At 42.8% G+C, this 15275-nt stretch overlaps 2 protein-coding genes across 2 annotated transcripts; one reads left to right on the top strand and one right to left on the bottom strand.

The window, feature by feature from the left end:
* The first annotated feature begins 2162 nt into the window (after nucleotides 1-2162).
* Nucleotides 2163-6511, top strand: LOC125520597 (sphingoid long-chain bases kinase 1-like). The gene is made up of 8 exons (XM_048685552.1): nucleotides 2163-2456; nucleotides 3238-3609; nucleotides 3880-3973; nucleotides 4054-4091; nucleotides 4353-4499; nucleotides 4638-4737; nucleotides 5381-5838; nucleotides 6079-6511. Exons 1-8 carry the CDS (start codon nucleotides 2427-2429, stop codon nucleotides 6226-6228), a joined length of 1389 nt encoding a protein of 462 aa, XP_048541509.1. The 5' UTR covers nucleotides 2163-2426; the 3' UTR covers nucleotides 6229-6511.
* Nucleotides 6512-8501: 1990 nt separating this feature from the next.
* LOC125520142 (transmembrane protein 120 homolog) lies at nucleotides 8502-12816 on the bottom strand. The gene is made up of 10 exons (XM_048684976.1): nucleotides 12379-12816; nucleotides 11861-11939; nucleotides 11652-11743; nucleotides 11212-11316; nucleotides 11033-11112; nucleotides 10638-10728; nucleotides 10460-10567; nucleotides 10094-10180; nucleotides 9130-9198; nucleotides 8502-9051 (listed from the first exon to the last, which is right to left on the bottom strand). The coding sequence occupies exons 1-10, from the start codon at nucleotides 12571-12573 to the stop codon at nucleotides 8869-8871; spliced, it is 1089 nt and encodes a 362-aa protein (XP_048540933.1). The 5' UTR covers nucleotides 12574-12816; the 3' UTR covers nucleotides 8502-8868.
* Between the last annotated feature and the right edge of the window lie 2459 nt (nucleotides 12817-15275).

The raw sequence follows: 15275 nt of genomic DNA, 5'->3' as shown, positions 1-15275 counted from the left end.
TCCACGGAGGGCTCCACCCATAAAGGGTCCACGAAGAAGCAACCTTGTCTATCCCACCATGGTCGTCGCCCATGAAGGGCTTGCCTCACTAATAGGGTAGATCTTCATGAAGTAGGCGATCTCCTTGCCCTTACAAACTCCTTGGTTCAAATCCACAATCTTGACGGATGCTCCCAAGTGACACCTAACCAATCTAAGAGACACCACTCTCCAAGAGGTAACAAATGGTGTGTTGATGATGAACTCCTTACTCTTGTGCTTCAAATGATAGTCTCCCAAACAGTCAACTCTCTCTCATAGGATAGGATTTGGTGGAAAGATGATTTGAGTGGAAAGCAACTTGGGAAAGGATGGAGATCAAGATTTATGTGGTTGGAATGGAATACCTTGACCTCAACACAAGTGTAGGTGGTTCTCTCTCAGAAAATGTATGTTGGAAGTGTAGGCATGTTCTGATGGCTCTCTCCTTGAATGAAGAGTGGGTGGAGGGGTATATATAGCCTCCACACAATATCTAACCGTTACACACAATTTACCAAACTCGGTGGGACCGAATCGTGAAACTCGGTCAGACCGATTTAGTTCCTTATGTGACCGTTAGAATTTTCGGTGAGACCGACATGTCAACTCGGTGAGACCGATTTTGTTAGGGTTAGGGCATTAACGTAATCTCGGTAAGACCGATTACATAAACTCGCTGGGACCAATTTTGGTAATAGACAAACACAGAGTTGGTCAGGCAAACTCGGTGGGACCGATTCGCTCATCTCGGTTGTACCGAAACGTTACGAAAGGGAAACAGAGAGTTTGCATTGCAATCTCGGTGGGACCAATCGCTCATCTCGGTTTGACTGAAACGTTATGAAGGGAAACAAAGAGATTACAATCCCATCTTGGTGAGACCGAGATCCCTATCGGTAAGACCGAAAAGACTAGGGTTTCTGGTAGTGGCTATGTCAACTGAACTCGGTGGCGCCGGATAGACAGATTCGGTGGGGCCGAGTTTGACTTTTGGTTTAGGACATATGTGGATGTGAGAGAAAGTAGTTGAGGGTTTTTGGAGCATATTACTAAGCACTTTGAGCAAGAAACTCATTAACCAACACCTCACCCACTCTTGATAGTATTGGCTTTTCCTATGGACTCAATGTGATCTTGGATCACTTAAAATGAAAAAAATGTAGAGTCCTGAGCTTTGAGTTTGAGCCAATCCTTTGTCCTTAGCATTTTGAGGGATCCACATTTCTCATCCATGCCATGCCAATCATTGAGCTGTCCTGAAATGTTTATCTTGAAGTAGCATTAGCTCAATGGGCTATATGTTGTTAGGAATTACCAAAACCACCCAGGGATAGTTGCACTTTCACTATTTCAAGTTCTTCAGAAAAGCCTAGTGTATATATTATAATAAAATAGCGACCGACTCCTCTCAAGACGAGGGTCTTCGCCTTGTCTCCGGTGGCCTTAGGTCCATGAAAGCACGGTGGACCTCAACCTCTGCCGGTGAGAAGGCTCCTGCTCCATTTTTAGGTCTTTCTATAAAGTTGATTAGAATTTGTGTAATGCTTAGGAAGCGAGACGATGGTAGCTCCCTATAGTTGAAATAAAGTCACCCCGCCTAGTCTTTGTTCCGGTGATCCGTACAACGTCGTCAGAAGGCATGTGAAGGTGTCTCTCCAGCGGATCTCGTGGGATTCAGTCGGTGCTGATCTTCAGTGGATCTCCATGGATCCGTCTTGGTGCGTATACGTTCGTGTGTTTACATGTTGGATTTTTCCGATCTACACTTTTCTTCATCGGTGACGGTTGCTGTTCTAATGCGCTGGTTCTATGGGGCATGAGCACGACAACTTCCCAATTGTCTACTACAACAAGTTTTGCCAGGCTTCGATAAAGGAGAGGCGATGACGGCGGTGTGATTTTTTATCGCTTCAGTGCTTGCATTTGTCGCTAGATGGTCAATAGACCTGATGTAATTATTATTATTTATGGTGTTCTTTGTACTACCACGAGGATTGACGAGCAAATTGGAAGTTCTTGAAAAAGAATAAGAAGATATGTTCTCACTGATTAAGCGTTGGACAACGTGCACGAGTCCAAACCCACATGAACCAAATCGCTCTCCTACACAGTACATCCACTCATCCAAAGAATCAAACCATCGTAGTCTTATTCATCCATCTTCCTCATCCAACGGCCGCTAATCGTCGGCCGGAGAAAACAAACGAACAAAAGGAAAGGGGCACGAAATAAACACCCCGTGCTTCCCCTCTCCTCCGCAATCCCCCTCTCCCCTCTCCTCTCCGTCGCCGCCGCTCGCCGCTGAGTCCCCAGCACCGCCGCGGCCCCTCCCTCCGTTAACTTGAGGCTTGAGAGGTGCTTCTTGATCTGGAGCTGTGGGCTGTTGCCTCGCGTCCAGATTGATCATGAGCTCCAGAAGCCTCGTCCGATCCCCGGTAAAACCTTCCTCCCGCTTCCCTAAGTCTGTTCCTTGTTGTATCTCCTAGGCGTAGCTGTCTTTTAGGATTTATTTAGTTTCTGAGTAGGAACTGGAGCGTGCAGATGAGTGAAAATGTCCTTGCTTTCTCGAGGTTGCCAAGAACGGGGGAAGAAAAGGAGGGGTAGTTCAACTTTTCTTTTAAAAAAATTCTCCTCTCCTACTGTTCTGCTCTGCATTTTGGGTAGTTAACTCGTGATTTTGCATGTGGAATGTGATTCATTTGCCAGACTTTCTACCACTAGCTCTGAGATCTGTTTCTTGTGTCTAGTTGCTGGCTTTCTTTCCTCTCCCTGGGTTAAATCTTAAATGAAGCTGGATCATTGTCGTGTAACCACGAATTTTCAAGTTTTCATTACAAATGGAGAGTTTGATATGGTCACAAACTTTTCTCCTGCTGAATTTTACATTGTTTTTCTATGCATCGTAGCATTACATTGTTTTCCTTTCTAAACAAGTACAGTACTACCTCTGATCCAAATTAATTGACGCAGCTAGTACAAAGTTGTACTAAAGTCGCGTCAATTAATTTGGATCAGAGGGAGTATTGATTCATAGTGCTGTGGTGGGAAATACTTCACTAAGACTAATGTAGCATCTTATTAAAACATATTAGGGTGCTGCTACGTGGGTGCTGCATTAAGTTTTCATCTTGACATGAGCATGGAAATACTCCTTTTTGAGCATGCTGTTGACTTTAGATCTTGCTCTCATATTATGTATGTATCATCATATTGCAGGTATCCTGTAGTGCTGTAAACGAATGCTTTTCCTACAATTCACGCCGCCCAAGAAGCTACTATCAGTATTCTAATACCATGAAGCTACAAACACCGCAAGCTGGCCAGATGCTTTTGCCTCGCAAATTATGGAAATCTACTCGATTGCAGACCACCCTTCTCATCCAGAGGCGGACTGTATCAAACTGTTGCTCTGACCTTAGTACCACTTACACAGAGCAACTTCCCAGCTATTTAGGACTTAATGTTTTGCAAGACCAATCAAATGCGAAACAAAACAATATTCGTAAAGTCCTTGTCATCCTGAATCCTAATTCTGGATTCCGTAGCTCTCGCGAGGTTTTCTACAAGAAAGTGCAATCAACACTGAAGGTAAGATGTTCCTAGTTTTGCTATAAGTGAAAATGTTTATGTTGGTTTCAACTACCAAAAAAGATCCCTTTCAGTTTCATGCTACTGATCATTTTAGTTTCTGTCATTATCCATTGAGAGTGTATTGCCTCTACTTAGTTCTGTGAAATACTTAATTTACACAAGACAGCAGCAAAAAATTCCTTCTGTTTTTAATTGGCCGCATATGCCTGTTAAAATATATATTTTGCTACCTGAGTGCTTTTGAGTTTGAATTTTGATCTGGTGCAGCTTTCAGGCTTCGCGATGGAGGTTGTTGAAACAGCGTATGCTGGTCATGCAAAGGTGCTTGCTTCTACTGTTGACCTCAGTACATGCCCTGATGGTAATATGAACCGCGTATCTGTTTTTGCAATTGTGCTTTCGTTTCATTGATCAATTCACTGATGTTTCCATTCGTTACAGGCATTATCTGTGTTGGGGGTGATGGAGTCGTAAATGAGGTATTGTTTCATCTCCTTTCATATGTTTCTACTTGACTGAGCTGGTAACCTGTTTCACTTTCTGCTGATCTCCATCGGTTATTATTTGAAGTTTGAAGTTTGAACTTTGAACTGCGTAGCACTCATACTTGTCCACACCTTGTACTTGTTTTGGACAACAACACACCACTGTCATGTATTTCAGGCCTGTCAAATTATTTATATACAAACAGAAGCATCAGTACCCATTCTGCTAACTACATATTTCCATACATTAAACAGGTTGTGAATGGTTTACTTGGTAGAGACGATTTGAAAGAGGCGCTTCAACTTCCTATTGGGATAGTTCCTGCTGGTTCCGATAATTCATTAGTATGGAGTGTTCTTGGCATCAGGGATCCTGTGTCAGCAGCAACTGCTTTAGCTAAGGTAATTTTGTGATGTTATGTTGAAAGTGATAATTTTCTTCATGAGTTCTGTTGACAATTTGACATACTAAGGTGGTGTGTTGTTGTCATATTTTACATGTGACTCTGCATATTAATATGTAAGTTCATATTTCTGTAGGGTGGTTTCACACCGATTGATGTGTTTGCTGTAAAATGGATCCAAGCTGGAGTTACTCATTTCGGTTTGACGGCTTCCTACTGTGGTTTTGTAGCTGATGGTAAGTTTACTTCTTCTGTCCGTGTAGCTCTGTAGTGGTGCATGTGATGATTGACTCTTATTGCATAGCTGATTCGAATGATGCTAGTCTGTGTTAAAACTTGGTATTATAACCTAGTTAGACAACCTTGTGGAAGGTATTGTCTTCGGCAACAAAGTTATATTTTGTTCTTATTTGGTTTGGCTGTTGGTAAAAACTATGAATAGAAGAGACTTTGTTTGTGATGTTTGGAGATCATATATAATACAAAACAACAGCAAGAGCGAGAAGGAATGACAGAACTTCTACTATGATCTTGCTAACTATGTGGGATTACAGAAATGCTCATGGTTCTTATCTAGATATTTGAGAACTTGAAATGTTCTTCTGAACACTTCTGTTTGTATCCTTGAGAATAGGAACAAGATTAAATTACTTTATGATTTTGATGACATAGAAGAAGATATCAGATCAATTTGCTTTTAAAGATCCACTCATGCTAGTTACCTCTTATTGGTTGACGATAATACCCACTAGGCCACAGTTCCAGATTGGTGTGATTTTACTGCACTAATGCATCCTGTCTTCTGTTTTACATACCCATAGCTATGACATGTTTTTAGTCACCTTATAATCTCGAATTTATTCTCTCTTTTTTTTACAGTTCTGCAATTATCTGAAAACTTCCGCCTGCAGCTTGGGCCCTTCCGTTACGTCATCGCTGGCATTCTTAAGTTTTTGTCCCTGCCCCAATACAAATTTGAGGTGGATTATCTGCCTTTATCACCAGAGACAATTCCTAACTTGGAGTCACCGATTGAAAAATGCCATGGCCAGCTTTCTGATGACAGCAAGGTTAAGAGTGGTACTTATATGGATCGTAGCACTGGAGATAATTGGGTTACGAGGAAAGGGGAGTTTCTTGGCATTTTGGTCTGCAACCACTTCTGCAAGCCTGCCCAGGGGTTATTTTCTCCACTTGTTGCACCAAAAGCTCAGCATGATGATGGCAGTCTGGACTTGATTCTTGTACATGGAAGTGGAAGACTCAGATTATTTTGCTTTTTTGTTGCCTATCAGTTTTGCTGGCATCTTCTACTCCCTTTTGTGGAATATGTCAAGGTATTGAAACTTTTGTATCATTCTCCCCCAATTAAATCTAACCACCTCTTTCACTTGGCTTGTAATGGCTGTTTCAGACAGGCATCTTGAATCTGGACCTAGAGCTAGTTTTTGTGTTCTTAAAATTAATTGCATCTCATGACTCCACTCACTCTACGGCCTCACTTTGTAGATTGCCGAGCTGAGTAATAATTACCTTTGTCGATCTTTGACACTCGATTTTGCGATCATTTCTTGCAGGTAAAACAAGTAAAGGTTAGGCCAGTGGGCAGTACCCACAGTGGTTGTGGTGTCGATGGCGAGCTTCTTCAGGCGGAAGGCCAACCAGAATGGCAGTGCTCTCTGCTCCCAGTACAAGGCCGGTTGCTTGGCCGGCATCCCAGAACATAGAAGTAGGTTTGTGACTCATCCAGAAGTCGTGCTGACAGTTCCGAGCAATACTACTATGTACCCATTAAATTAAGTGGTTAACAAAGTATTGTTGCACTGTAAAAATGTGTCTTCTGCCATTATTTTCACCCATTCTCTTAAGGTTGTAGATCTGCAGATGAACTCCAGGTTTGTAGGCCCCCATTGACGGGCAAGTGTATATTCCAGGAAAAGCGAGGCTTCCTTTTCTTCTTGGCATGGAAGTACAATGCAGATGTAATGTTAAGCTTAATTTTATTCATTATTCTGATTGTCTGTTTAAAGTGGCCTTTGAACATCATGTCTTTTTTATATTTTTTATATATATGCACAAAATTTGTTTGATTGCATAATCTAGCATCATTGCAAAATAAGCAAGGTTAGCTCAATGGACCACAACTAAATGTAGACTATGAGAAACTGTATCTTGTTTTTATGCACCATTAGAGCAACTCCAACGGGCCGACCCAAACGGACGGCGATTTCGTCCGCTTTTTGTTCGTTTGGGTCGGCCGCCCTGTTTTTCATATGGGTCGGCAGCACGCCCAACACGCCGACCCATATGTGCAGGCATGGCCGGCTGGCCGCCCAATTTTACATTGATTTGCATTCAAACATATTGTGAAATGAAATAACAAGCAAAATAGTTTAGCCGCCCAATAAAATAGTATAGTTTTACAAGCCAAATACAAATAAAAATGTTTCACATAGTTTTGCAAACGAATAAACGAAGATACATCTATTGGTTGTCAACATGAGTCCACATATGCTCAACTAAATCATTTTGCAGTTGCACGCGAGTTTCCCAATCATGCATGTCTTCATGAAACTTAGTGAACTGCTTAAATGTTGCCGCTACTCCATGCTCAGGCACAACATTCTCACCCTGAAACTGAAAGCTTTGATCGTACAGACGTTCCGGGTGCTCGTCTTCTACTATCATACTGTGCATGATTACACAAGCAATCATCACCTCCCATAGTTCCTGCGTGCTCCAAGTATTAGCAGGACACTGAACGATGCCCCATCGAGATTGCAAAACACCAAAGGCACGCTCGCCATCCTTTCTAGTACTCGCTTGCTCTCGGGCAAATCTTTTCCTTTTCTCTCCGACAGGGTTGGGTATTGTCTTGACAATAGTGGTCCACTGAGGATAGATACCGTCACCCAAATAGTACCCTTTGTCGTAGTTGTGACCGTTGTGCGGTGGGGGAAGCGGCGACGGGAACCAGTTTGCTCCCCGGCGGCAAAACGGCGGCGGCGGGCGACTAGGGGCAGGGGCGGCGTGCTGGGCGGATGTGGAGGCGGCGGCAGCTGGAAGAGTCGCCAGCAAAAATAGGCGGCGGCGTCGGTGACGGAGGAGGCGGGGCGAGGGTTGCTTGTTGGTCAGGGGAAGGAGGGTGAGAGGGGAGGCCAATGTGCCACAGACCAGCGGGCCCGGGGACAGGAGTAGGCGAGCGCGCGCGTTCGTCGCGTGTCTGCGCCGACGTAAATCAAGCTCAAAAATGGACCGGGAATGGGTCGCCCCCGAACGAAAAACGGACGCACGTCCTTTGAGTCGGTGCGTTGGGCCGTCTTTTCTGTTCACGCTGATCCAAACGGACGGCCGCGGACGAAATGAATCGCTTCATTGAAGTTGCTCTTACTCCGTGTACATTTCACTAAAACTCCCAAGATAGAGATAACAAAGCTCCGTTATGTTCACATTGGCAAGTGAAATCCCATTGTGATCAATTTGTCTGGTCACAGCGGTGGCACGCTAGGATTTGCAGAGCTTCCAACTTTGTGGGACCTCAACCAACTCTCGAGTATAATAACCATTTTAATGAAGCGGAAAATATACATGCAACCTCAGATCAAAATGTGGATAATGTTGCCAATTGGTTCACGCCAACATCTCAAATTTAAACAACTCTTCTTCCAATTCTCTCAACTAAAGACAAAATGAAATCATCTAAATAAACTAAATGAAATCAACTAAAAGAGGACAAGAGTGAACCACCATCTAATATATACCTATATTTGTGCTAGGAATGCACATGACTTTTGAGCAAACCTGTTCTCTGATTTCAGTTGATCGCCAGCTTGAAATGAGAAAATGCACCCATGGATGATTTTTCAGAGTGGTGGTGCCATCTTGAGCTATCTATTGCAATCCATAACTTCTAGACAAACATGGCACAGGATTGACCGACGATTCAACTAAATCCAGAGACCGGTACCAGAGCTTATCAACAAGAAAAAACCTCACGGTCTCAGGGAGAAAGAAATTGGCAGGGTCACAGTTTGTATACAAATTTGCATGTTTGATTTTGACAATCTAAGTCTCGCAAATAACTATCCTATACCAGGAAAAAAAATTAACTACCCCTTACAGTCCTAAGTTCATCTAGCCCACTCGATGTCCATAATAAAAATAAATAAACAAACATGAACAGTTTATTCTTAGTTACCCTCAACCTGACACCATCAGCAACCGAGTCGTTTGATGATTACATGGGTATGAGCTTTGACAGAGACTGTCAGCACAAGGAGCTGGTGGCCAAAAAAACTAATACTTTACAATTTTGACAGCCCCTGATTGAATATGGGCAATGTTCATATGATGAGAACGTCTCCATTTCAAGCTCCAGCTGCCGAATTTGTCAGCGATGAGCGAGTCGGTGACGTGCATGCAGCAAGATCTCGTTTGCTCTTGGACTTCTTCATCTTTGCTTTGAATCTGGACTTAACCATCAATGTGTCCACTGTGTTTGCAAAGTTGCCAATTGCCATTGCAATAAGCAGGATCCCACACACCACAACCTGTGACAGCATGCATAGGTTATAAAATGGGTCCAATATGATAAATCCTGGTTGCATCAATGGCTAGAAGTTCCTTACCTGCCACTCAGGAATGATCCCTTTATGAGCTGTCCGAAGAAGTAAAAATCCAACATAACCCTCAAAGACCTATAAATAGAAGGGAAGTCAAGATAATTGCCTCGGGCGTTGTACATTTGTGAGAGAAATATTATAACTCGATGTTATGAGGCAAGAATGCTCACTTGATCGCACAGAAAACCCAATCTAGATAAATGACCTGATACTATTGTTCAAACAGGTAAAACAGGATCTAGATAAATGACCTGATACTATTATTCAAACAGGTAAAACAGGAAAATTTAGCACATCATGCCAAGATCAAATGTGAACTATGAAGACAAAACTAATCTGTCCTTCATGAGCTTGGGTTGATATTTGCATATTTAATACTCCCTACATTCCAGATTGCATTACTCACTACTTCCCTTTCTTCTCCCACCCCTTGGGTGTATTTTGTTTCGTAAGACGAGCATTTGACCAACACTTATACTATTAGTATGTAACTAGATAATTGCCCATGCGTTATAATGGGAGCATAAACATGCTAGTAGGTTAGCCTATGATCTACCTGTCCATATTAATGTGATTGTATGAAAAAATAGGATTTAATTTGATAAGCACTTATTTGGTAAGTATTTATTAGCTTACCCAAGAAAACAGATTTTTATTTGGCAAGCCAATAAGAAGTGGGGCAGTTGAGGCAATTTTTAGGAAATAATGATGGAAAAACCATGAGATGGGAGGGGATAAATCAAAATAGGAAGAGGAGGGGGAACGTATGTAAGGTTGGACGAAGGACGAGCGGACGACAAAACCTTATGTGTTTTTTAAGTAGGAGAGAAGAGATTTATGTGATACAAAACCATAACCACAACTCACACAAGTACTTTTGAGTACGAATCTAATGACATCAATTTTATGCCAAATAAAGTATATACTAACAGAGTAATTGTTGGTCAAAGGCTTAAAGATAACAGCATACCTGCAAGAGAAAGAGGATGGGACACAACAGCAATAGTTGGCCTTCAACACCAGCAGTCTCGCCCCACACGACGTCCATCCTTTTAGCCTGCCGGAAAGAAATATTCAAGTTAAAGAAAACTACTTCGACTAAAGTTTCAGCAGATGATTGCACCGGTAAATGGATGTAGTAGAAGAGTCATATGGTGCCTAAACATGCCATGCGACAAGATAGATGGTGCAAAGATAATTTCAGTTGAATAAAGTTCATAAAAATCGTGAAGTTATTCACAAAAGGAGGTACTGATAAGGAAAATAATAGGCTAGAGCTACCAGAGTGAATACAGAAAGAACCAGTTTTTTGCCCTTCTCTATCAAAATGTATTACCTTCCCCAAAGCAATTCGAGTATATAGTCTTTGACGTTGATATCTGTTCTGCAACATCATGGCAAAACCTTGCATCACAGCCCAGCACAGAAATAACTCGACACCTCTCTGCAAAAAGAGCACAGGCTAAGCACATGCTTCCGTGTTTGGAACAGAAGAGAAAGATCTATAAGCATACCTGTTTGCGGGCACAATCAGGTTGTCCCTTAATCCCCCATGTGAGGCTCACCAGAGCCATCAGCATGGCACAATAGTGATGGCATACCCACCTTAAGAATAAAATGAACTTTTGTTAAGTGCCAAATGCACCAAAAAGAACTAACATTACTGGTCCTTATATGGATAATGAGTTAATGACTTTAAAAAGAACAGACAAAATCATAACAAGTAAGGCCAGCAAGCAACATGTCAGAGGTGGATAAACAGGTATTGAAGAATAGAATTGTTGTTATCTTTTAGTCAGGTAAGGCAAAGCATCAAATGAGAGATGAAAATAGTGGTCAATACTAAAATGCAATGAATCACCATTAAGAAAAAACAATGGATCCACAGTAGTTAGTGATTGTTCCTTACCAAGGACGGATATCACTTCCATTAACTCGCAATATGTTCTCTCGCAAAGCTAAAGTTGTATAGAGGAGTAACAGCCAGGCCTGTTAAACATAAGATAAGTTGACCTGTCAGTTTATCTTTCAGAACATAGCATCAGTTCATATTGTTACCAGATTACCTGAACGAGCATCAGAGCATACCTGATATAGCTGAACTGGCAATGCTGGAAAGCATCCATTCCATAGCCATGACCGAAGAAACAACAGAATCATCGGAAAACCAAGAAACACTATGGCAGTCCTATCCTGAAAAAAAAAGAGGAATAAAGATTAACAAGTGTAAAGTATTACCAGCTAATGATTATTATCTATATCAGTACACGGTTCTCCACAAATCTAACATCTATATCTGCAAAACAACTCAGACATTGCTCAGCAGGTACATCTTTCACTTTGTAGAAGGTTTAAAGGATAGTATTCCCCCTAAAAGAGTACTCGGATCAAATGGAAAACTAAATTTCAAAGCTGTTTATGTATTGGTGGCTCAAACACACTTGCAGCCAGCATCATGCTAAGCCCTCATTTCAAAATAAGAATAGCGGCCTAGATTTTCAGCAATGATAACACAATTTTACACATACCCTGTAGCTATTGTATTCCTCCTTCACCTTGAGCTGTACCTCCTTCCTTGCGCGGAGATTCACTGGTCCCAATAACAGCTTCAAAAAAGTGCCTGTAAACCCCCAAGACAGAAAAATATTAGAAGAACAGAACCTCAGAAAAGAGAGAGGTATATATGAATATGACAAAAATGAATAACAAGCTCAAGCTGAAGAAGAGCAGCAATCACCATGCGCCTTGTTAGGGAGAATCGTCGCAATGTCACCATCACTTATGAGGCATGACGCTCGATCCAAGTCCTCGTGGACCTGCCACAAGCACACAAAGAGGCCACAGTCACATCAGCAGAAGAAAAGTATGCTGCATGCACATTGTGACGATCAATGAACCAGCAGCGTCAAACGCATATAATGGCGCGGTGATTCAGAGACAGGGTCCAGGGTCCCTGTCCACGGGTACGTCTTGGCAGTGCGGGAAGTTGAGATTTCCACAGCGCACCAAACTGCAGTTCCACGCACGCACGTAGATCTTCCTCAGCGAGTGATCCGGCGCGGGGAAGCAGCGCAGCGCAGCGGCGCGGAGCCGAGCTAGCCGCGCTGGGAGTCCTAGGCGCAGCAAACACCCGCGCGGCGATCTCCTCGGCGACCCGCCGACACGCCCACGCGCACGCAACGCACGCACGCACGCGCACTTGGAGAAGGAGGAGGGGGAGCCGCGCGGCAGCCTGGGAGCAGCAAGGTTGGTTACCTTTTCGGTTTGTGCGTTGGCGGCGGCCTTGCGCAGGCGGGCGAGGTCCTCCCTGAGCGCGGCGGCGCGGCGGCGCAGCGCCTCCTCCTCCGCCCACGTCCGCGAGAGCAGCGCGGCGGCGGCGTCCTGCAGCTCCCGCGCCTGCTCCGCCGCGCGCGCTGCCGCCTGCTCCCCTGCCTTCCTCTCCTCTCCCATCTCCTTCCTCCGGCGCCCTTTCCTTCTCTCTCTCTCTGTAGCTGCTAGCCCCCCTCCCTCCCTTGTCGCTCTCTCTCTAGTCTCTACTACGCGGTAGGCTGACGGGTGGAGCCCACGGCGAGGGGAGGAAGAGGGGGAGAGGAGGAAATGGGCAGGCAGAGAGAGGTGTGGGTTGGTTTGATTTGTGATCCGGTTAGATTAATGCGGGGGGACGAGATGCGATTTGCCCATTTCAGGTCTTCTTAAATAGGCCCCTTTGCCTTTCTTTCCTTTCCTTTTCAGTTTATATAGGGGCAGTGGAGATGAGTAGATTTGGAGGGTGTTGCGATTAGATTTCTACTCTTTCTTTTTTCCTTTTTCTATCGTCGACAAAAGTTGTCCCTGAGATGCAAAGAGTCGATCTCAATCACTTTCTAAGCACACGTGGATGGATACCTAAACTATCTAGTAGTATCTCTACGGTAAGATCACGGTAACATTTATTCTCAAGAAAAGAATATCACTCCCCTGACTGTCAAATTTAGGGGGCGAAGGGACATGCAAATTTCAAATGGCTAAAGAGTTAGGACCTGATTTTATTTTATTTTGTATGGATTTGGTATGTTTTCTGTTATTCTTTCGAAGGAGATAGTGTTTCTCGTGGGATGGCGTGGAGTGTGGACGTGCGGTTTGATCGCATGAAATACACGCATGTCCTTGCTCCATCGATGCAGTGCGATGATGCTTGTGTCTTTACGTGGCGGTTTATCTTTTAGGGTTTGTCGTGTTTGTGTCATTAGCCGTGCACGTCATCGTATATTGACGTGGAAAGAAGCCCGTGCCACGATATTTCATCCTTATTGATGTCCTGACATCATATGAGTGTGAGCAGTTATGCACATCGTTATATTGAACGCAAACAGATCTAAAGATAAAAATAGAAATCATGACGAAATGGTCTTTTGCTTTGCTTTACTTGGTTGTCATGCGCTATCTTCGTCCTCCATCCGACGTTAATTTAGAGATGATTTTATTTTGTCTGCGATCTCCTTGATATTTCCTCTATGTGGGATGGTCACATTTGTATCAACCTAGAATAAAAATAGATAAATATTCTTAAAAACTATGCAAGCGGGGAAAATGTAAAAATCACTACAACAAACGGTTTTGGCGGTTGCCAGGAAAGCAAAGGCTCTATGGTTTACCCAAGGACATGTAAGGTTCATATTTAGGAGATCAACGTACATGCAAATTTCAAATGACTAAGAGTTAGCACCTAATTTGATTTTGTTTTATTTTTTGAGGGGTTCGGTATGTTTTCAGATATTCTTTCGAAGGAGCTAGTATTTATCGTGGGATGGCGTGGAGTGTGGATGTGCGGTTTGATTGCATGAAATACATGCGTGCCCTTACTTCGTCGATGTGCTGCGATGATGCTTGTATCTTTACATGCAGGTTTACCTTTTATGGTTTGTCATGTTTGTGTTATTAGTCGTGCACGTCATCGGATATCGACATGAAAAGAAGCCCGCACCATGATATTTCAACCTCACCGGTGTCCTCGCATCATATGAGTGTGAGCAGTTATGCATATTACTGAAGTGAACACAGACAAATCTAATGATCAAAATGGAAATCGTGACGCAATGGTTTTTTGCTTTGCTTTACTTGGGTTGTCATGCGCTATCTTCGTCCCCCGTCGCACGCCAATTTAGACATGATTTTTTTTGTCCGTGATCTCCTTGATACTTCCTCTATGTGGGATGATCACACTTGCATCAACCCCAAATAAAAATAGATAAATATTTTTTAAACTATGCAAGCGAGGAAAATGTAAAAATAGATACTACCAAATCGCACTACAACAAACGGTTTTGGCGGTTGCTAGAAAAGCAAATGCTCTATGGTATATCAAAAGACATGTGAGGTTATATTTAGGAGACCAACATACATGCAAATTTCAAATGACTAAGAGTTAGCACCTGATTTTATCTTATTTTCTTTTTTATGGGTTTGGTGCATTTTCAGATATTCTTTCGAAGGAGCTAGTGTTTATCGTGGGATGGCGTGGAGTGTGGATGTGCGGTTTGATCGCATGAAATATACGCATGCCCTTTCTCTGTTGATGCAGTGCGATGATGCTTGTGTCTTTACATGACGAATTACCTTTTATGGTTTGTCGTGTTTGTATCATTAGCCATGCACGTCATCGGATATCGACATGGAAAGAATCTCGTGCCATGATATTTCATCCTTATCGGTATCCCCACGCCATACGTATGTCAGCAGTCGTGCACATCATTGAAGTGAACACAGACATATCTAGAAATGAAAATTAAAATCGTGAGGCAATGGTTCTTTCTTTGCTTATTTGGGTTGTCATGCACTATCTTCGTCTCCCATCGAACACCAATTTGACATTTTAATTTTGTCCTTGATCTCCTTGATATTTCTCCTCTATGGAATGGTCACATTTGTACCAACCCAAAATAGATAGATACATATTTTTACTAACTATGCAAGTAAGAAAAATGTAAAATAGATACTTCCAAATGCACCACAACAATGGTTCTTGTGGTTGCTAGGAAAGTAAAGGCTCTATGGTTCAATCAAGGACATATGAGGTTTATATTTTACTAAAAACAAAAAATGTAAGGTTTATCACTTGTACGATTTTGTGTTAAATGTAAGGCAAGCATGCGTAATTAACAATGTTTTCACAC

Source organism: Triticum urartu, chromosome 7, assembly GCF_003073215.2.
Source record: "Triticum urartu cultivar G1812 chromosome 7, Tu2.1, whole genome shotgun sequence".
NCBI lineage: Eukaryota > Viridiplantae > Streptophyta > Magnoliopsida > Poales > Poaceae > Triticum > Triticum urartu.
Note: the sequence above shows the minus strand (reverse complement) of the source record. Positions and strands in the feature narration are given on the sequence as shown.

Coding starts and splice junctions, on each gene's coding strand:
- LOC125520597 (XM_048685552.1), top strand. CDS start 2,427: ATGAGCTCCAGAAGCCTCGTCCGATCCCCG. Junction 3,974..4,053: donor CCTCAGTACATGCCCTGATG/GTAATATGAACC, acceptor CATTCGTTACAG/GCATTATCTGTGTTGGGGGT. Junction 5,839..6,078: donor CTTTTGTGGAATATGTCAAG/GTATTGAAACTT, acceptor CATTTCTTGCAG/GTAAAACAAGTAAAGGTTAG.
- LOC125520142 (XM_048684976.1), bottom strand. CDS start 12,573: ATGGGAGAGGAGAGGAAGGCAGGGGAGCAGGCGGCAGCGCGCGCGGCG. Junction 10,181..10,459: donor CTCGAATTGCTTTGGGGAAG/GTAATACATTTT, acceptor TCTTTCCGGCAG/GCTAAAAGGATGGACGTCGT. Junction 9,199..10,093: donor CCATCCTCTTTCTCTTGCAG/GTATGCTGTTAT, acceptor TTCTATTTATAG/GTCTTTGAGGGTTATGTTGG.